The following is a 22,217-nucleotide window of genomic DNA, read 5'->3' as shown; positions in this document are numbered from 1 at the left end:
CTTTCCATCTTGAGGTATTCTTCAATTTCTTTCTTCATTGTTCTATAGTTTTTACCATAGAGGTCTTTCACCTCCTTGGTTAGATTTATTCTGAGGTATTTTAGAGATTTTTGTTTTTGTTTTGCTTTTTGTTTTGTTTTTCTTTTTTGAGGCTATTGTGAATGAAACCACCTGATTTCTTTCTCAGCAGAAAGCTATTTACTTTTGTAGGCTGATTTCGTATGCTGATTTCTCTTCTTAACAATGTATACTTCTTCAATATTATTGAGTCATGTTTATTTTAATTAATAATCTAAAATATTGTCTTTTCCAAATGTTATTTCTATATTAAATGCTGCTGTTACTGTATAGTTAAACATGGGCTCTCAAGATTTCAAGCCTGAGCTGTCTGTCTAGGAACTAGATAGGAAAAAAGATTTTTTAATTATAAACATCTCCAGAAACAAAACTAGAAAAATTAAACATCCATTACACAGATTCAGCATTATCAAGATTTTTACCACATTTGCTTAATCTATTCCTTCTTTCTTTAATGAAAAATTTCAGAGCAAATCTAAGACATCATGTCATTTAACTCTATGTATCTCAATATGCATCCCTTAAAAGGTGGGAACATTTTCTTATAAAATTAAAATGAAATTATGTTATATCATCTGAGTTAACAATTTTTTATTTTGTTTGGGCACTTCCAAAGTGGAACCAATCATACAGAATTTTAATACTGATAGGGAATAGCCAAATGTGAGTGGTAGGTATATGAGGTTAAGGAAATAATTCTATAAATGAGGTCCACTATGCTGAGCCCCATGTTTCTTTTTAAGAAGCAATTTACCTACATCCCTGCCTGGCTTAAGTTGATGGGATATGTTGCATTCCTCAACAAATAACCTGTATCTGCAGGAGAAATGCAGGTCCGAAATGCCAATAAAAAGAATACAAACCCCTGCAAGGCGGGGGGGGGGGGGGGGGGGGAGGGGGTAGGACTTCTGTGACCCTTACACAGACCAGATCCCAGAACTCAGGGAGATCAGGATAATTCTAACCATAAAATCTGTAAGATTCTAATTAGAACTGGTCAGCATGGGCCAAAGTGACCTAGAGTTGTCATAGCAGTGGGGACTTGAAAGTCTGACATCATCCTACTGTCAGTCAAAAGTCAAGAGGTGGACCTAGGCATGACTCTCTGAAAATTCCCCTGGGACCCCCCCCACCCAACCTCCAATAAAACTGGAGAGCCAGAGGGGCATGTCATCCCTCTTCTGAGAAGTTCTACTCTCCCCCTTGAGTGTGTCCCCTCTTCCAGTTTTCTATCTCTTCTAATAAACTCATGCCTGTTACTCTCTGAAATCTTTCTGGCATGACTGCAAGAAGGAGGGTCTGTGTGCTGCCTCAGTTTTGCAATAGGTCTCTGCCCTACAACAATAGTATGAAAAGGATAGCACTGTAAAAACAGCAATATTTTGTAGCCTCACAACAATTTTACAGTGAAGTTTAATATCTTCTGACATGCAGGGTACTGACTAAAACTGAGCTCAAGAATACCTAAGATAACTCTTAAAAATACACAGTATCAAGGTCTTAGTCTTTGTACATTATTTTAATTAAAAACATCACTATATACAAATATACAGATATCAAACTGTAACATTAAAGCACAGAATGCAAGAATGCAATAAAGTGGCTTTATAAGTTTTCTTCATTGAGAAAGGCCTCACAAATCTGGACATTTATGATTATTAAGACATTATGAGCAACAGATGTATAAATTATCTAAGCCATGATTAGTAAATTCCTCTGGGAATGCAGAAAAATATTATAGGCGTCAAAAGGGGAAACATGGTAAGTTATATGGTCCTGCCTACACTGCATATTATAAGAGACACCATAAGTGCTATAAGAAACTGTAGTTAAATGTTAAGAAATATAGGTAATACATTTTTCTTAGGTTTCTATCAATGATTATACATCTGACATATAAACATCCTTAACCGTAAAATAGTTCAGTATTATTACATTTATTGTAGAATGACAACTGGCCAGTTAATCTGATATATGCTTTGAAGAATTTATGTGTAAAGAAATAAATGAGGAATCCTAAAAACAAAACAAAACAAAAAAAAAAAAAACTATTAGTTTCCAAGTCAAATTATGTTAAATACTCATGAAAAACAAAATTATGGGCAAAAAACACTGGCTACCTGCCAATGTTTTTTCTGAAGAGTAATTCTTGCACAAATAATGTCTTTTGAAACAAAACCAAAAAGCCCAAAATTAATCCCACAAATACAAATTAGCTGACCTTAGAATAACAAATTCAAAGCCAGTTTGTCATTTGTACATTAAGTTGATAAATGAAACTGCAGCTAGGGCTAGAGCTGTAGCTGAGTGGAAGAGCACATGTGTGCCATGCACAAGGCCTTGGGTTCCACCCACAGCACTGCAAATAAACAAAATCCTACATCTAAAAAAAAATGCACCTGCTCCTGTGCAGAACTTGTTTGTTTTCAGCACCTAAGGAATCATCACACAGGCTCCCCTGAACATGCACATCAAGGAAACCAACAGAATACATTACTTACACAATTCCACAAGAGCTGCAAGGTAGCCACGAGTTGATGGCATTTAAGGAAAATAAAAATCTTCACTCTTAATGTTCACTGATGTGTTTTGTGACAACTTAAAAAAATAAAAAACACCTAAAAACACTTTTCACCTACTATAGGTGAAATGAAATGATAATACAATATTACCTCATATCCCAGCACAGACTTGCTATATTTGCATCAATGACTCACTAGTAAGAGTTATTTGTTGTTTAAATGAAGTCCTATCAAGGTAGTAGATGGTAATCTAAACACTGGCAGCACCTGTATTCTCAAATAAAAAGACCTTATGTATCCAGATTAATTCTCTTTGGCCGCAGTGGATACCATTTTCTCTGGGGGCAGTCCTTGGATCGCTTTCTTTTTAGTACCACATCAGAGGTTTTCCTAGAAACAGTCTCTGTTGGTGTGGTTTCCAACTGTGTTACAAAGCTCTCAGGTTTAGCATCTGGTTTTCTACAACTGGAAAAGATTTCTTGGTGGATCCTCTGGAGCTGAATGATAGGCTGCATCTTCAAAACCTGGGAAAATCCATCTCCTTGTTCAATCAATGCAGGCAGTGCCTTAAAAAATTAACAATCAACATTAATCTCAGGTTGGAACACAAACACAGATGGACACAGCACTATCTTCAGGCCAAGGCTTTTTTTTTTGCGACCTCTTTTCTTGGGGTCATCTTTTATCTTCAAAATAACTGTTTAAGCTGAAGGATTTTTACTGAAAGCTAAGACTAGAAAAATTTATTCTTATCCTACAATACCTGGTATTAAAATTAAATTCAATAGAACAGGAATAACAATATTAGAGCTAAGGATCTAATGTCTGAAATTCTGTATTTTAGGATCAAGAAGTACTTTACAAAGTACAAGAACAAGGATAAGCACATTTTTTTTGTAAAGGACCACAAAGTAAATAGTTTTGCTCTGGAGGTTTTGCATCTGTATCATAAGAACTCAACTTTGTTGTTGTAATGTGAAAGAAACCACAGGCAATAAGTGAATGAATTGACATGGCTATGTTATTTTAGTAAAATTTTATTTATAAAAATGGGGCAGGTTGAATTTTAGATTGGCCTACCCTAATTTGCCAACACCCTATCAAGAATATGCTGAGAGAGAAATAATTATTAGAAAATTACAGAATCAATCCAAACCTCAAAAGAATATTACAGAAAATTAACATTAGAACAAGGGAGATTCTGAAGGAGTTTAAAATTAATTTTCATACACTAGAAATCCAAATGTTTTCCTGTTTGGATAAAATAAATATCAAACTATAAACATTTTCATTATAGTACTATTAAGAATCCCCAGTTGGACAAGTAGTATAATATAACAGTAATATAACATAATATAACATAATAGTATATAATATAATATAGTAGTATAATATAGTGGTTGAAAGTATATATTCTGGGTGAGGTGTGGGGTGGGGAGCTCAGTGGTAGACTATGTCCTTTTAGCATATGTAAGACCCTGGGCTTAACTGCTAAGCACCACAGAAAAAAAGAGAGAGAGAGAATATAAATTCTAGAGCCAAATAGTCAAGGTTTAAATCCTGGCCCAGCTACTTCTCTGGGCATCCTTAGCATCTTGGTGCCTTAGTTTCCTCATCTATAAAATAGGGGAAGGAGTACCTATCACACAGGGTTAGTGTAAGGATTAAATGAAGTAATAAATGTAAAGCAGCTAGATGATGTCTGATTCATTCCAAGTAACAATAAATGTTAGCTGGTTCTATTATACAGAATCATCTAATGGACTGCTAATACTCAGAACCCAAAAGTATAAACAACCTTTAATATACCATAATACCTGGTGCATAGTATGTACCTAATAAATGGTTTTCTGAATTTTACTGATGCTTCATAAGTTTATTAAACATCTACTTAAAAGTCTCAGAATTACAGTTACAGTACACTAAAACACATATGGATGTTGACAATAAATAACTAGCATGCACACAGCTTTTACCTTCATGGCTTCACTGATCTCCTTAGCTATGGTCACCCCTCTGCATTTCAGACCTTCCATGCGAGAACCTGCAAAGAAATCAAAGCAATATTTTAGGTTTTTTAATCAAACAGCAAATCATAAAGGCATTCGGATGCTACCTGGATACAAATCTGTTAGGACCATTTGCCTTAGCTTAATCTTCCTTAGATTGCCTTGTAATCTATTAAAACGAATATCCTAGTAAGTTAATTTGGATAAATGAAAAGACTATATAGAACATTAAAACAGTAGAGTAAAACTAAAAGTTAGAGGCCTAAGATATTAGACAAAATTCTATTATGAGCAGTCCTAATAGTGTGTGCCCCTAAAAGAGATTCAATGTTTGTTCTATATATTATCTACCATGATATGTAACATCTCTGAACACTGTCATCACATTTTAGAATAAATACAGATTAAACTTAAGCAAAACATTTTTGAACTTAGATATTCAATCACATTTTATTGAGGCTATGGTGGTTATACTAATATCAGACAAAATAAACTCTAAGTCAAAAGTTATTATCAAAAAGACTATATTGCTAAAAGGAAGTCAATCAATTCAGAAGATCTATCAATTAGAAACTACATATAACCCAATAAGAACTCTGTTTTGTTTATTGTTTGCATGGAATATCTTAATTCATTCTTTCAATTTCAACCTGTTCATGCATTTGCATCTCAGATGATTTTCTTGTAGATGGAATACACTTCAATCATGTCTTTTTTGTCCATCTGCCAACTTCTAACTTTAGAGTTTTGAATCCATTTATATTTATGACAATTACCAATAATGAAGGACTTTTACCATTTTGGTATCTAATTTTTTTTGTATATTATTAAACCTTTTTTGTTCCTCAGTTCCTTCGTTACCGCCTTCTTTTTTGTTTAATTGATTTTTTTTGTAGTGTACTATTTGTTTTTTCTGTACACTATTACTACCTTTTTTTAGATAATTTGTTAGGTCGCATCTGATACTAATACAACATGAGAGCAATTTTCAAATCAATATATTAAGGCCTATCCTAGGTGGAAATTAAAATTCTCAGCAAGTGCTATAATTCATATCTTTAATGTTCCCTAAAACCCATGTGTTAAATGGCTGAGTCCCCAGCTTGGCACTATTAGAAGATGGTGAAAATATTAGGAGGTGTCACTGGGGATTGCGAACCCCAGAACCTTCCTCTTCTCTCTTTCATGTACCAGCCACTAGGTGAGAAGTCTTCTGTTGCGTGCTCCTGCCATGATGTGCCATGATGAGGCCAACTGACCATGGACTGATACCTCTAAAACTGTGAGTTGAAATAACCGTTTTTAAATTTTTTAAAATTTGTTCTAATTTGTTGCATGACAAAATGCATTTATACATTTTGATAGATAATACATAAATGGAGTGTAATTTCTCATTTCTCTGATTATACATATTGTAGGATCGCATCTGTCATGCAATGAGGTAATGTCTGTTTCACTCTACTATCCTTCCTAACCCCCCACCTCCCCCTGCTTCACTCCCTTCTACCTAATATAAAGTACCTCTATTCTTCCCTATCTGTCCCCTTATTGTGAATTAGCATCCATATATCAGAAAACTTTTTTTTTATAAGTTGATTATTTCAGGTATTTGTTTTAGTAATTGGTGAGTAACACAGTGATTTGTTTTTAAATATGTGCCAATAAATACTATAATCCTTTCACTTTACTCTAACTTATATAATTTTCTTTGTAACTATAACAGACTTCATTTAAAATTTCAAATATATCTAAAGATATGAAACCATGTTAAATTTTCAATTTTTGACTGAGCAAATAATATATGATACACTAACAATATCAAGTATTGGTAAGGATGTGAAGCAAATAGAACTACCTACCATGCCTGCTGACTGAAGTATAAACTGATACAACCACTGTTGTGGTTTAAGATGTGGTGTCTTGGGCTGGGGCTATAGCTCAGTGGCAGAGTGCTTGCCTAGAACCTGTGAGACACTGGGTTTAATCCTAAGCACAGCATAAAAATAAACAAATAAAATAAAAGCATGCTGTCCATCTACAACTCAAAAAAAAAAAAAAAAAAAAAAAAAAGATGTGGTGTCTCCCAAAATCTCACATGTGAGACAATGCAAGGTTTGGAGGAGAAATGATTGGGTGATAGCCTTAACCTAATCAGTGGATTAATCTCTGATGGGATTAACTGTGTGGTAACTGGAAGTAGGTGGGGTGTGGCTGGAAGAAGTGATTCACTGGGGTGTGGCTATGGGATATATATTTGTACCTGACAAGTGAGGACTCTCTGCTTCCTGATCACCATGTGAGCAGCTTCCCTCAACCACACACTCTTCTGTCATGATGTTCTGCCTCACCTCAAGCCCAGAGGAATGGAGCAGGCCTTCTAAGACCTCTGAAGCCGTGAGCCCTCAAATAAACTTTTCCTCTTCTACAGTTGTGCTGGTGGGGTCATTTAGTCACAGGTGTGAAAAAGCTGAGTAAACAACCACTTTGGAAAACTTTTTTGCAGTAGCTATAAAGATTAAAATATATGCCTATTATATGACAGAAAAACTCTATTTCTAGATTTATACCCATAAGAAATGAGTGTAAAAACAACATATGAATGTTCATAGTTGCACTATTCATATAGCCAAAATCTTTGAACAATCCAAATGACAATCAATGGAAGAACAAATAAACTATAAATACACAGAACACTACACAACAATGAAAAAAAACTTTACTACTCTAAAACATAGATGAAATCTCACAGAAACAACTCAGAGCTAAAGGCAACACAAGAATACATAACTGTATAATTCCATTTATATGAAATTCAAGAACAGATAAAACATCTATAAAGATAAAAGTCAGAAAAGTGATCACTTGTGGTGGAAGCAGAATACTAAAAAGAGATATAAGGAAACTTTGGGGAACACTGGAATGTTATACAGAGTTTCTATAAAGTTGGGAAACCAGATACACGTGTTAGTTCCATTTTCAAATAATATACTCAATATCTTTTTCTTTAACCTCAATATGCTTTTTCAGGTAAAATACTTAGTTTAAAGCAATAGACCCTATTGTTAATCTAAAAAAAAACAAAACAATAAATAGTCTTTTTCTTATATTTTCAGATTCTTTGGATATTTTAAATTATATTTGTTGTATAAACAAAAACATAATGGGCACATTATTTGAAAATGCAGCGCTTAAACCTAAGTTTATCCTGCTTTCCAACTATGCAGATACTGTATATCTAAATCAAGGTGGCAGTTATACGTATATGTATGTGTGCATAAATTCATCAAGCTGTGCACTGCACATTATCCCACCACACACATACATACAAAATGAATAAAATATATTTTAGCACTTACTGTAGAAAGTTATCTTACTTTTACTTACATAGTAAGGCAATTATCTTCTTCATTGTTATTACATGGTTTACAAAATGATCTATTACCTGAGAGATTCTGTTTAATGTTTTATTTATTAGTACCAATGATTATGTTCATCAATTTGTGAAGGTTTCACTAGGATTCTCTAAAAAATTGGAAGGATTCTTAAAGAATAAGTGCTATTAAAGACTAATGTAAAGAATTCCTAAAACCCCTAATTACTTTTTGGTCTATAAACTTATATAGCTGAACAATAGCTACTTTCCATCTGTTGCCCAGGCAATGCAAAAGTAGTTTGGGTTTGTATATAAAACACAGTTAGGTCCTAAGTTTGGATAATTATAGACTGCCACATATGAATGTCTGAAGGGATATTCTAAAGTTGTATAGGAAATATAAGAAATTTAGTATCCCTGACCTGACTACAAAATGCCAGCTATACCCTTCTCATTACTGTGGTAACCCAAAATGCCCCCCAACTTTTTCAAAAGGACCACTAGGGGGCAGTACCTGCTCCAAGGAGAACTCCAGTATTCCTTTACCTTCCAGAACTTAATAATAGAGGGTGCTATGAAGGCACCAAAGTGAGAGGTCAATCCAACAAGAAAATTGAAGGAAAAAGAAAATCACAGGCACTGTAAGAGAGCTGCCTTAAAAGAGAATTTGGTGCTTGGGGAGAGTAGAGGTAGGAGGTGGGTGGTAGAGGATGTGCTATACCAAAACAAGGAAATAAATCAAGAAATAGGAGAAAACAGGAACCAGGAAATGTGATCCAAAACAGGAGATAAGTAAAGGAAATTCCCAGAATAATGATGAAAGGAACAGTTAGGATGAAAGCTCTTCAGCAGGCCTAGAGAGCTGCTAGTTCAGAGTGGAAAAGGAAGGTGGAAGTTTCCCACAGGACTATTTCCAAGAAAAGAAAAAGGATTTAAAAGTGGATTTGACTGATAACCTGAAGTGTTTGGGGAAAAAAACAGTGACAGACAAGAGAACATAAACCAAAAAGAACAAAAGAGCAATTATTCTAGAAGGGAGTATAAAGCTGTTCAAGAAAGAAATACATAGTAATAATTACCTAATTCAGATTGAAGAACATTTACATAGTCATAACAATATAAATACTAAATACTACTGATTATTTACAAGAATGACAGATTTGGTTAAAAGTAATTCTGGTGAGATCATTTTATTAAGAAATATGACAATGGCCCGGCGTAGTGGCCCATGCCTGGAATCCCAGCGGCTCAGGAGGTAGAGAGGGGAGTTCAAAGAAGCAATTCAGTGAGACCCTGTCTCTAAATAAAATACAAAATAGGGCTGGGGATGTGGTTCAGTGGTTGAGTGCCCCTGGGTTCAATCCCCGGTACCTCCCCTGCCACCAAAAAAAGAAATTTGACAATGAAAGGAAAGATTTCAGGAAAGAAATACAACACAAAAGCTTTTTCTACTAGTTCCTGCTAGCCCATTCCTATAGTAGGTATGGGATGCCATACCAATCAATCTTAAGTAATTTTAGTAACCCTGTAAGGCAAGCAGATTTTGTTTGCCTCCTTTAATAGATTAAAAAAAAAAAAAAAAAAAAAAAAAAAAAAAGATGCTGAGAAATGAATCTACAATTGAATAGAATTAGATTTTATGTCTCCTAGAATCCAAAGCATGTGCTCTTCCACATTCCATATGTAATTTTCCCAAATACTCTTTGCCGGAAATTATACTATCTTCCAAAGAACAGAAGTTAAGAAATGTTTAGAAGTTAGCTCCAACAGGACTGGGGATGTAGTTCAGGGTACAGAGATTGCCTAGCATGCACAAGACACTGGATTTGACCCCTAGCACTGCGAAAAGAAAATTAGCTCCAACATAATGGAAAATACCTTAAAATAAAAATAATTATGCCTGGTAAAGACTTAAAATAGAGCAACTTATGGAGGAAAATGTTTTAACTATTAATTTTATAGTTTTTGAGTAAATTAAACCCTTTGCATTCAAAAAAATAAGCAGTATCAATAATTTTAAGAACAGAACCAATGATTTTTAAAAAGAGACAAGGTGGGAGGACACACAATTTAAAATAATCATTACATATGTGAATACATTGTTTGATAAAGCAATAATAAATAATTTTCCAACATTAATATCTGTTCAGAAAATTTCAAAATATACAAAATTCTCACTCCCTCACTGAAGATTATGCTAAGTGAATTTTTCACATTTTCTAACTGTGAGAATATATAGGTACTCCCAATGTAAAATCTAATTTAAGAATGTCTCACATATAGATGTCTGGTCCAGGCCACACAGAAGATAGAATAGACAGAATCATTCTCAATAGCCTTGATAAGACAATCTTGCTGAGAATAGTTACACAAACCTATCATTTCAGTGATTCTAGCAGCTGACACAGGATAGCAAGTTCAAGGCCAGTCTCAGCAACTTAGGCCCTAACCAACTTAGCAAGACTCTGCCTCAAAATAAAAAAAATAAAAAGGGTTGGGGACGTGGCTCAGTGGTAAAATGCCCCTGGGTTCAATACCTAGTACCAAAACAAAAAAACAAAAAAAAAAACAAAATCTTCATGGCACCACTGTTTACCCTCTTCACCACAAACAATGGTGAGATCCAAAGTTTAGGGATTCAAACTTTGCCCTGTGAAATCCTACTTAAACATCACATAGTAGAATTATGCACCTAATAGTCCTAATTATTTTTTATCACAAATGTGTAGTATTTCAGCTACATTGTAGGTTCAACAAGCCTTTTGGGGAAACCTATAAACTTATCCATTTCTAATAATTTACAAATTTTTGTAAAAATTGCATTTCTAATTCCAAAGCTCAGAGTTTGAACTTATGAAACATAATTACTTATAAGTACATAGCTACCTATAAATATTGTAGCAATGGCCTAAGAAAGACAGCATTATTAAGAAAGAAGAGGAAATGCCTTTAAGTCCTCTGCTTGTAAAGTTAGTAAAGAACTGAAGTATCATTAAGGCTGCTGTACGAAAATTAAAATAGCTCCCTATCACATATTTAAAGAAGGATAAGGGAAAAAAAAGGAGAGAGTATCTCTTCAAATTAATTTCAAGGACTTTCTTTTAAAAAAGAAGAAAAGATAGAGAAAAGACAGAGGCAATTATTCATTATACTAACAGAATTATAATAGGCTGTTACTGACAAATGAGAACCACATTTTATTGGTAGACAGTTAATCAGTAGATTACTGCAAGGATATTAAAAAGAAGTTTGCCCCTAAAAATGTGGAAGTTAAGCACCCTTGAGAATGCTGCCTTCCCTAGTTGCCTGCTTTCTAAAACACAGGGAAATGAAAAAGTAGAAATGAAAGATTGAGTAATCAGCCTAGTTTTGCTTTTGGGTTATTGCAATGACTAAAGTAGGAAACATGAACTTCCAAAGCAGTACGAATTCAGGAATTCAGCAAAAACGTATTAACTGAGTGTTTCCTTTCTATTTCCAATGTGTGGTATGCATATGAAAAGAAAGATCACATAGCACAGGATGACTGGATTGTACTGGTTTCTGAGAATATACTAAAATTATGAATTAGAACCATGAGTAGGAAAACAGCATCGCTGGCGAATATTAAAACAAAAATTAAGCCCTGATTTATGATTTTCTAGAACTTAAACAGATCTGCTTGGTAGACAAAATCCTCTACACCCTTTCCCACACACACCTTGCCACTTCCTTCAGTGCTGTGCTGTGATGTCTCTCTAAGACATTGTCAAACCCCTTACCCTCGCTCATTTTATCTGGCCTCAGCTAAACTCCTGATCTTACCTTGTAAAGTTCTTTACCTCTGTTCGCTTCACTGTTCTCAGTGGACTTTGTTCCATAAACACCCAGCTCATTCCTGACTTAGGAACTTTGTTCTAGCTCTTGCCTTTGCTTGGACAGTTCTTCCTCCTGATGGTCACCAGATAAAATTCCTTCCTATTACTACCACAGAAATATGTTTCCTATCACCTAAATACATTATCTTGGCACTGATGTCACTTACTTATTTTGTATTTATTACTTTTCTTCTTCCACTAGAATGTAAGCTCTACAAAGCAAAGACTTTGTATACTGCTCACCATTATATCCTTCAAATTGGGAACAGTTCTGGCACACAGTAGACATTCAACATGTATGAGTAAATGGACAGATGAGCAATAGTCATGCCTAAGTATTTATAAGAATGGTGTTATTATACTGTCTACATGTAATGTAAATATATTGGGAAAAAAACTCATGGAACTTTCAGTTTTGTGTCCATGTGTGAAAAAGAGACTATAAACAAGGAAGCACACAAATTATAACAAGTACTATTAAAGAAATATAACAGATGTTATGATAAAAATCTAGGGAGTCTTACTTTAATTAAGATGGTTAGGAAAGAACTCCAAGGAGGTAGCATTTAAATGAGAAAGAAAATGTGGAAAGAGGAGAGGAAGCATGTGTGAAAGTGAGGCACTTTCAATGAACTGAAAGAAGTGTAAGCAATGGGGGGCGGGGGGGCTATAGTCAAAAGGAAAGTGCCCAAAATGGATTTAGAGAGGTAGGTAAGGGTCAAATCATGTAAGGGAATGCTGAGAAGTTTAAAGTTAATTACATATATGTACGTATATTTTTAAATCAGAATATTTAGGGATTTTAAGTAGAGGAATAAAAATTGATTTGTGTTTTCAAAAAGTATCCTAGACTTTCAGTTTAATTGGTTTTGGTAGTTCACAAAACACCCTATCTTTGCCCCAAATGATGTTAGATACAAAAAAAAAAAAAAAAAAAAGACTCAATCAATATATCTATCAGCACTGGGGATTGAATCCAGGGGTGCTTTACCACTGAGCAACACCCCCATCCTTTTTATTTTGAGACAGGATCCTGCTAAATTGCTGAGGCTGGCCTCAAACTTGTAATCCTCCTGCATCAGCTTCCTGAGCTGCAGACATTACAGCTGTGGATCACACTCATGACCATGCAAGACAAAAGTAGCCAGAAGTTTGTCTCCTGCAAAAATGAAAGGGGTTCAATGTGCTCCAAAAGAGAAAAAAATGGAAAGTGTCCACACTTTTGAAACAAGGCCTGAGGTGAGTTTTCCCACCTTGAAAAAGAGGCTGAAAAATATTCTGCTATCAATCAGTGCCAGGAGCTGAAACTTAAATCTATAAGAGAAAAAATGAGAAGCAAATAATGCTTCAAGGTCTGGGCCTGGACCAGGCCACATGTATTTACAGTGGGACATGGGCCAATTTAAGATATGGTTCTTACCTGGAATTGTTGAAGCCAAATGAAGGCAACCACAAAACTACTGAACAGAGGGATGAAAGCAGAGACAAGTAAATAAGCACAAGAAAAATTCTATTCAGGAAAAGCAGGCAAATCAAAATTCTGATGTATGTGAAGAAATTAAAAAACATGAAAGATGGATGATATAACATGTCAGGGAGAAGAACTTACTGCAGATGAAATTAAAATTGAGCAACCTGATGATGACTTCAAAATGCTTGGGATCACCAGGTGCAGTGGTACACCCCTCTAATCCCAGAGACTTGGGAGGCGGAGGCAGGAGAATCCCAAATTTGAAGCCAGTCTCAGCAACTTAGCAAGGCCCTAAGCAACTTAGTGAGACTTCATCTCAAAATGAAAAATAAAAAAGGGCTGAGGATATGGCTCAAAAAGTACCTCTGGGTTCAATCTCCAGTACCAAAAAAAAAAAGTTCTGGATTCTCTAATAGCTAAAGGAAATCATAAACACATCATGAAAGAAAAATAAATTATAAACTAAAAACAAGAATAATATAAAAATAGGAAAACTGATAAGCAAAATTGAAGGACTAGGGTAAAGATTTTCTACAAGATGTGAAAGCATATAGGGAGATGTTAGCAGAAGATGGGAGGAAAGAGAAAACAAGGAACAAAATCAATTCTCCACAAAACCCAAGAACTATGTATTTGTAATCCCATTTAAATAAAATTGATGGGTCATAGATCTAGAAATAAAACTGGAACCTAAATAAATAAGTAAAATTGTCCATGGGTGAAGAAATTACCAATAAAAACCATAGAGCTGAACTGTATACTATATTGTTGAGTGAAAAAAAAAAATGACAGAATATAATGTATTGTGTGATATTTATATAAGTAAGAAACTTAAAAACCCCTGTGCCTATCTGCTTGTGTACAAATGCACTGATAAAAACATAAATTGGACATACCAAACTCCTAATAGTAGTTGCATATTTGAAGGTTTGTGTGGAATCAGGTAGGCTTAGGAAAAGAGGCTATGGTATATTATTATATTATTTCTAATTATTTAAAATGTCTAATTATGTTAATTTTTACAATAAGCTTATGTTTATTAAAAGCACAAAAACTTAACTATAGAGCTAGGCATGGTGGTACATGCCTATAATCCTAGTGACTCTGGAGGCAGAGACAGGAGGATTGCCTTTGGAGCCAGCCTTAGCAACTTATCGGGGCCTTCAGCAGTTAGTGAGAACCTGTCTCAAAAAATAAAAAGGGCTGGGAATGTAGCTCAGTGGTAAAGTACCCCTGGATTCAATCCCCAATACCAAAAAACAAAAACAAACAAACAAACAAAAATCCCTAACTATAAAAATAACAAAATTTAAAATACAACCACAATTTAAAACAAGATTAGATCTATGCCAGTTCAACTGGAGGACTTCCACCACAAAATTAAGTTAGAAGAGTAAATTGCAAATAATATGAATACATGAATCACTTTTATGCAAAATAAATTATGCCCTCAAATTTTTCAGTTTATACATACTCCTATAAAATTACGTGTGCAAAGAAAAATGGATAAATGGATTCATATCAGCTTAACTTTCAATATCTAAAGGAGTAGCAGGGGAAGGGAGAGAGGACACCAAAACAAAAAGTTAAAAAAAAAAAAAAAAAAAAAAACAGTAACCTTGATTTTATTTTATTTTATAATATTTTTTTGTGGTGCTGGGAATTGAACCCAGGGTCTTGTACATGTGAGGCAAGCACTCTACCAACTGAGCTATATCCCCGAGCCTGGTAATCTTGATTTTAAAAAGAGAATATATAATATAAGTTCATCTACACAATTTTTTGCATTAATACTTCTGTGCTAAGTCAGGTAATGCCTTAGAGTTAGGAAGTACAGAAGTGAATAAAACAAAGTCCTTGCCTACAAGGAGCTTAAAATATGGGAAAGAGGAGGGGAGGAAAGGGTAAAAATAATAAATAGAAATGGTATCAGTAAGTGGTAGAGAAAAATAAAGCAGGTTAAGGGGACAGAGTATGACCAAGGGTCATAAGGGAATTTGACACAGGCTGTCAGGGAAGATCCCTCTGAGGAGGTGAGTTTGAACAGAGAATTGAAAGAATGAGAGTTGGTCAGGTAGTTTCAGACAGAAATGTGTTTCAGATAGAGGAAGCAGCAAGCATGAAAGCCATAGGACTACTGTGTGCTTGGAACATCCTGAAACAGCAAGAATGCTACTGTGACTGAAGCACAGTAAGCAAGGATGACAGTGAGATTTCCAGGGTCAGAGATGATATCACAGAAGCAGCCAGGGACCAAATCATTGGGGACCTCCTAGAATAGGTGAAGTATAATCATTGGAAGGCTTTAAGTAAAAGGTGACAATCAGATTTTGCTTTAAAAGGAATTCTCTGGATATGGTATAAAAAATAGGACTTAAAAGGAGACTAGTAAGGAAGCTATCATGGTAGTCCTGCTAAGAGGTTATGGTGAGGACTGAGGATGTAGTTCAGTGGTAGAGCATTTGCTTGGCACACTCAAAGCCTTGGGTTCAATCCCCAGCACTGTTTTAAAAAAGAGAAAGACAAAGCCTATGGTGAACAGAACAAGGTATTAAAAGAAAGATTTGGTGAGTGGCAGCTGGATTTGGAATGTTTTCAAGATAAAGGCTGCAGGATCTGCTGATGGATTAAGGGTGTAGATATCAAACAATTTATCCTAATTCTGGTCACATGTTAAAACATGTTAAGTGCGGTTATCTTAGAGTATGTACTTTCATGTGATTTAAACTTTTTTATGCTTATTTTTATGTTTATTAAAAGCACAAAATGTGCATGTATTATTTATATGATTAAGAAAAAACAATAAATTTTTCCAAAGATATATACTAATTATTCCTTTCCTTACTTTGAGATTAGAATCATATGATACAAAAGATTTTTATTCTAATGCTACATAACCAGAATTTTGGGATTATTTAAATAAGTCTGTTTTCCCTCCTAGATAAAAAGTTACCCTGTTTCTTTAGATGAAAATTAACTACGTCTAAAAAGGGATACTTGAGCATTTTGATGACACAAATTTCAATCACTGTTTTTATGCTGTGCAAAAATCAAACAAATACATGTCAACCACTGCATTTGGAAACTACCCATTTTTGGTGAACCATAATAATTAAGCATTAAGTCCTAGGTCAGTTTTTAAAAGGTAGCAAGTTTTGTGATTTTAATCAACTTCAGAGCAGTTTTTGATGCTTGTACTTGTCCTTTGCAGTTTACCCCACTGGTTTAGGAGATTTGGGAAGTTGGGGCAGGGGAGGGAGATATGTTAAAAAAAAAAAAACAAAAAACCGAGTTCAGAATTCAAGAAAGATAGGGTATTCAAAGCCATGAGCATAAATATTCCATACAAATAAATCAAGGATTTAGCTAGTCTTTTTCCCCTACTAATAGTTCAGAAATGGCATTTTTGAGTACCGAAGGAAATTTCAAAATGTCTGTTAGGAAAATTGATAAAGTTTTAAAATGTGAGAACAGAAACATTTAAAAATATGTATGACCCATATTTTAGGCAATGGCAATTCTCATGCTATATTTCTATATGTTTATTTGTATCAATTTTATTTTTCTGTGTTTTAAGGGATATATCTAAGTAGAAAACAGAACTAGGTTCAAAGGCCACAATAAATACCTTTAGAAGAACAGCAAGAAGTCATAAAAATCACAAGCTCATGCTTCATTTTTATCATAAATAAACACTGCCTTACCTGGATCAGGGTCATATTTTAGGTCCAACGGATACACAGCAGGTTGGTACTGCTTCTGCAATAGCAAAAATAAAATAGACAATCTAATCACACAATGTCTGATATTAGCTTTCAGTTAATGTAAGAAAATATACTAAGTAATCAATAGTATCATTTTTTAAGGGGGAAAAATACACTTTAGATCCCAAAATCTGTAGGAAAGGGAAGAAAAAAGGTGTGAGTTCAGGAAGTCCGATTTATATCTTTTATAGTACTGCCACCTACCGCATACACTAAGAAATAGCACCATAAAAAAGATATAATCAGAAAAACCAATAAAGCAAATTAAAAACACTGAGACTAAATGTTGTGTTAAAATACAGGGCAGTCTCCAAATTATGAACAACTGCATTTTAAAAGTTCACTTAGGACAACTCAAAATTCATGTTTGCACAGAAATGCAATTCTAAATGATGGCTAAGCTATCACATCATCACACTAAAATCTACATATCCCGTGTTAACACTTGAACTATATTAGAACTACTGGCAGATTCCACAATTCCAGCCAAAAGAAAGAAAAAAATAGTCTTTCTTACTCCTGCCCAAAGCCATAAGGAGAAAAAAAGAGTTTCAAAAATGAAGGGGAAAAAAAAGAAAAGAAAGAACACTTTAGTATCTTCACTCCATTTTACTTCACTTTTAAAGCAAGGACAGTGGTACCTCACCTAGGCAAGGAGGGAGACAGTAGAAAATAAATACACTTGGAATGTTTTTCCTCAAGAAACTTTAAAGTGGTATGGAGTAGGTATTTGAGGAATAACTGCTATGGAAGAAAAACAAATGATCTGCTTATATTTTTTTTTTCATAGAATGATGACTAAAATGTTTTAAAATATAAAACCCAGTCTTTAATGCCCTAGAACAATTCCTGAAAGGGAGATGACTAGAAGACTTGCATATGAAAGTATGCTAATTTCAAATACTGAAGGAAAATATTACAGAATAATATAAAAGCAGCATGGATTTCTTAACTCAAGGGGCACTGCCATTCCCAGCAAACCTTCTCCACAATCACTAAGGGAAGATTTAGATCTAATTTGCTTTGTGGACCTACTCTATTTATTCCAGTCCTAATCTGAAAAGATAAGGGTGTAACACAGTCACTAACATCTACAGAACTGGAAGAAGCAACCCTATAATTCTGCCTGTCTAAAGAACTCAGCCTGAAGGAGCTGACTTCTTGATCTTATGACCTAGATGGTTGACTTTTAAAGCAAAAAAATTATATACAATTCATAAAGCAAATTTTGAATTTCAGTGATATAAACAGGTACTCAAACCATTTTCTCCACCAATTTAACTAAAGGGTCTTCCAAAATACACCAACATATACAAATAATATTCCAAGCACAAATGAGAAAAAGAAAAGTGTAAAAGATAAATTTCCTTTCCCTTTTTGGTCTCAAAATCATAAAGTCATCATCAGTCTTCCATCTCCAATTTCAATTTTAATATCAGTTGTGTTACACTGATATTATGATATTTAAGTCACACTTAGTATGACTTAAATCAGGAATAAGTCTTAAGAGAGAGAAATAGTACTGATTGAGGCAAGAAAGAGAGAGAGAACAAAATGTCTCCATGTGGTTCATATACTTTATTTTTTTTGTTGTGGTAAATATACATAAAAATTAAAGGTAAATCATCTTACCAGAGTTTCATGTTGTGCTTTTAAGGTTTTGATGACACATTCAAGGATCTTTCTGGGATACTGCTTACGTTTTGTTGCTATATCTACTATGACTTCATCAAACTGATCTTCAAGTACTTTGATGTCAGAATCTATTTCAGAAAAAAAAATAATATCTAAAAAGTTTCTTAAAACTCACTGTATATATTAGTATGGAAAACTGATACAAGTAAACTAAATTTAGAAAACACAAATAATTAAAGAAAACAAATATGGCAAGGTGACAGATATCACTACTCTGGTGATTAATTCATTTACTCATTGAACAATGATACTCAATTGCATAGATGGAAGGAAAAAAATGAAAGTCATGCTGCTATTTTTGAGCACCAGTAAGAAATGAGACCTAAACTAGAGAAATATAAAGATTAACCTAATAGGATCCCAAGAAACAGATAACTGTAATTCTATAACAGAGGTATGAACAAAATGTCATGAGGAGACAGAATGATGAAACATTAACTGTGCCTGGAGTTTAAAACTTCTAAAATGAAGTAATATTTGAGCTTGGCTCAGTGGTAAATTTTTGTAATCCCAGAAACTCAAAAGACTATAAAACAGGAGGATTGTGAGTTCAAGGCCAACCTCAGCAACTTAGTGAGACCCTGTCTCAAAATAAAAAATAAAAAGGATTGGGGATATAGTTCAGAGGTAGAATACCTCTGGGCTCAATTCTAAATCAAAAAAGAAGGCAACAAAATATAACTGTAAATCCACTGGATAAAAAATGGTAGGGGAAAAAATGATAGGAAAAAGCATTTTTGGCAGAGGAAAACAGTATTTGTAAAAACACAGAGTCTTTGAGAAACAGAAAAGTTCTAAATGCCTGCAACATAAACTAAAGGTAAAAAGGATGAAAAAATATTTAAGAACTAGACTGTAGGGCTGGGGTATAGCCCAATAGTATAGCAAGTACTTAGCGTGCATGAGGTGCTGGGTTCAATCCCCAGCGCTGAAAAGAAAAACAAAAACAAACAAAACCCTAGACCATACAGGGCATTTAGTATCGGAGGTATTAACAAGTTTTGACTTTATTCTATGCCAAACCAAAGCTGTGACAGTAGCATTGAATGGAGTGGCTAAATCTTAAAAAATACTCAATTGGATAGATGGAAGGAAAAAAATGAAAGTCATGGTGACTTTAGAGTTTCTTTCATTTCAGTAAAATTACTTTTTCAGATGCTTTCCTATGTTTTTAGACTAGGGCTGGGGTTATGTAGCTCAGTAGTAGAGCACTTCCCTAGCACATACAAGGCACTGGGTTTGATCCTCAGCACCACATAAAATAAATAAAATAAAGGTATTAAAAAAAACTTTAGCAGAAAAAAATAATCACCTGGTTCTTTATGAGTGCAAAAATTCTGATTCAGTATGTCTAGACAGGGCCCAGAAATGACACTAGATGAAATGAACACAGGTGATCTGATCAACTTTATTCTGAAAATAATTTTGAAGAGTAAAAACTAGGTTCCCAGCTTATCTGGTTTACATCAGATGTGTTCTGTTGTGTCAAAGTCTATGCTAGAAATGGATCTATTTATTTTATTGAGTAGAAGTTTTGTTAGGAAGTCTGAAGTCTGAAACATGTATTTTTTTTGAAACATATGATGTATGTCAGCATATGTAAAGATTAATGAAGTACATCAGGTATGCTCTTTCATTCATGTAATAAATATCTGTTGAATCCAACTAAATTACTTTTTTGCGGGGAGGGATACTGGGGCACTTAACCACTAAGCCACATCCCCAGCCCTATTTTGTATTTTATTTAGAGACAAGGTCTCACTGAGTTGCTTAGCACCTCACTTTTGCTGAGACTGGCTTTGAACTCTCGATCCTCCTGTCTCAGCCTCTTGAGCTCCTAGGATTATAGGCATGTGCCATCAATCCTGGCTAAATTAGAGGGTGTTATGAGAGACATTTCTTATTTGGAATACTTATTTATAAATAACAGCTCTAAATTTTAATATATCCATTAAGAAAAAGTTAAAACACTGGCTGGAAAAGAATAATGTACTATTCCACAACCAGTGTTTTTAAAAAAAAGGTCTCCCAGCTAAATCTTTGTAGGGAGGAAAATGGTCTCTCAGTGCCACCTAAGGATAAAAGCTGCAAAACTGAAATGTATAAACAAATCTGAACAGAGATGAATTATTCATTAATTTAACAAACACTTAACAGGCACCTATTAGGTGCCAAGTTAAGAATTGAAAACGTGAGGAGAAAAACACAGTTCCTATTCTCAAGGAACTTATGTTCTAAATCTGAAACTTGACTCTCCTGTAACTAAGTCCATTCAGGGTAGTTACAGAGGAAGGGAAGAAGAGGTTGGCTTCACTTGTATATTCATTCATTCATTCATTCTTTGTTTTTTCACTCATTTACATAAGGATCTCAAGTGCTAGGCTCTTAGAAATCTTAGTAAATGAAATAGTCAAAAAACCTCTGTCCTTGTAAAGCTTACTTACTGTTTCTATGTACTACATCAAAAACAAATTCTATGAATTCTATTTTCTAAATCTCTCTTTTGGGGAGGGTACTAGGAATTGAACTCAGGGGTACTTTACCACTGAACTACACATATCCTCAACCCTCTATATTGAGACAGGATCTTGATAAATTGCTGACACCCTGAATTCAAAATCCTGCCTAACTCCTGAGCCACTGGGATTATAAGTGTGTACCACCACACTTAGCTCTAAATATCTTTTGAACCTATCCTTTTCTACGTCTTAGTGCAGATATTCACCATCTTTTGCTGCACTATTGCAATAAACTCTCTAAGGTCTGACTGCCTCAAATTTCTCCCTTCTTCAATTCATCCTTTATACAGCCAGCAGTTAGTTTTCTAAAACACAAGCCTTTGCATGTAATTCTATTTTAAAAACCTCATTGAGGGCTGGGGGTGTAGCTCAATGGTAGAGTGCTTTCCTGACACAGACCAGGCTCTGGATTAGGTGGCCAGCACTACAAAACCAAACAAACAAAAACCAAAAACCTCACTGATTTCCTATTGCCTACATGATAAAGTACAAATTCCTTAGCATATCCTTCAAGGGTCCTAGGATTTAACCTCAACTTCTCTTTCTGGCCACATCTGCCATCAGTTTTTCCAATGCACTTCTGATATTTTCCAAACACATCTCTCTTGTGTGCTTTTGCACATGCTGTTTTGTTTCAGATGTCCTTGTTACTTCCTATCTAGCACACTCATTTATTAATGCATTTATTTAACAACCTACTGTTAGGTATTCTCCCACTTTCCAAAGAGCATAGCGTTTCCACATCCCATTTCCTTCCACAAATGATTAGTTCCTAAATGTAAGGACCATGTCTGTTCCTCAATTTTCCAGCATTTGGTATGAGACCTGGCATTTAACAGGTACCCATGGAAGAAAGTAAAAGTATACTGTAGTATCCTCAATTACCTCTCCTCACAGGTATGCACCACTACATTCAGCAATCTTTTTTT

General features: G+C 34.5%; 1 protein-coding gene across 1 annotated transcript in view; it reads right to left on the bottom strand.

Moving 5' to 3' along the window:
* Window positions 1–1,582: 1,582 nt before the first annotated feature.
* Window positions 1,583–22,217, bottom strand: part of NSL1 (NSL1 component of MIS12 kinetochore complex) — a 24,688-nt gene continuing 4,053 nt past the window's right edge. The window contains exons 3-6 of the mRNA XM_079107181.1: window positions 18,707–18,837; window positions 17,015–17,069; window positions 4,577–4,644; window positions 1,583–3,166 (exon numbers count right to left, since the gene is read on the bottom strand). Coding sequence (XP_078963307.1) covers window positions 2,891–3,166; window positions 4,577–4,644; window positions 17,015–17,069; window positions 18,707–18,837 — 530 coding nt within the window. The 3' untranslated portion in view covers window positions 1,583–2,890. The remainder of the gene's footprint in view (window positions 3,167–4,576; window positions 4,645–17,014; window positions 17,070–18,706; window positions 18,838–22,217) is intronic.

This window comes from Sciurus vulgaris (genome assembly GCF_902686455.1).
Source record: "Sciurus vulgaris genome assembly, chromosome: 12".
In the NCBI taxonomy this organism is placed as follows: Eukaryota; Metazoa; Chordata; class Mammalia; order Rodentia; family Sciuridae; genus Sciurus; species Sciurus vulgaris.
Note: the sequence above shows the minus strand (reverse complement) of the source record. Positions and strands in the feature narration are given on the sequence as shown.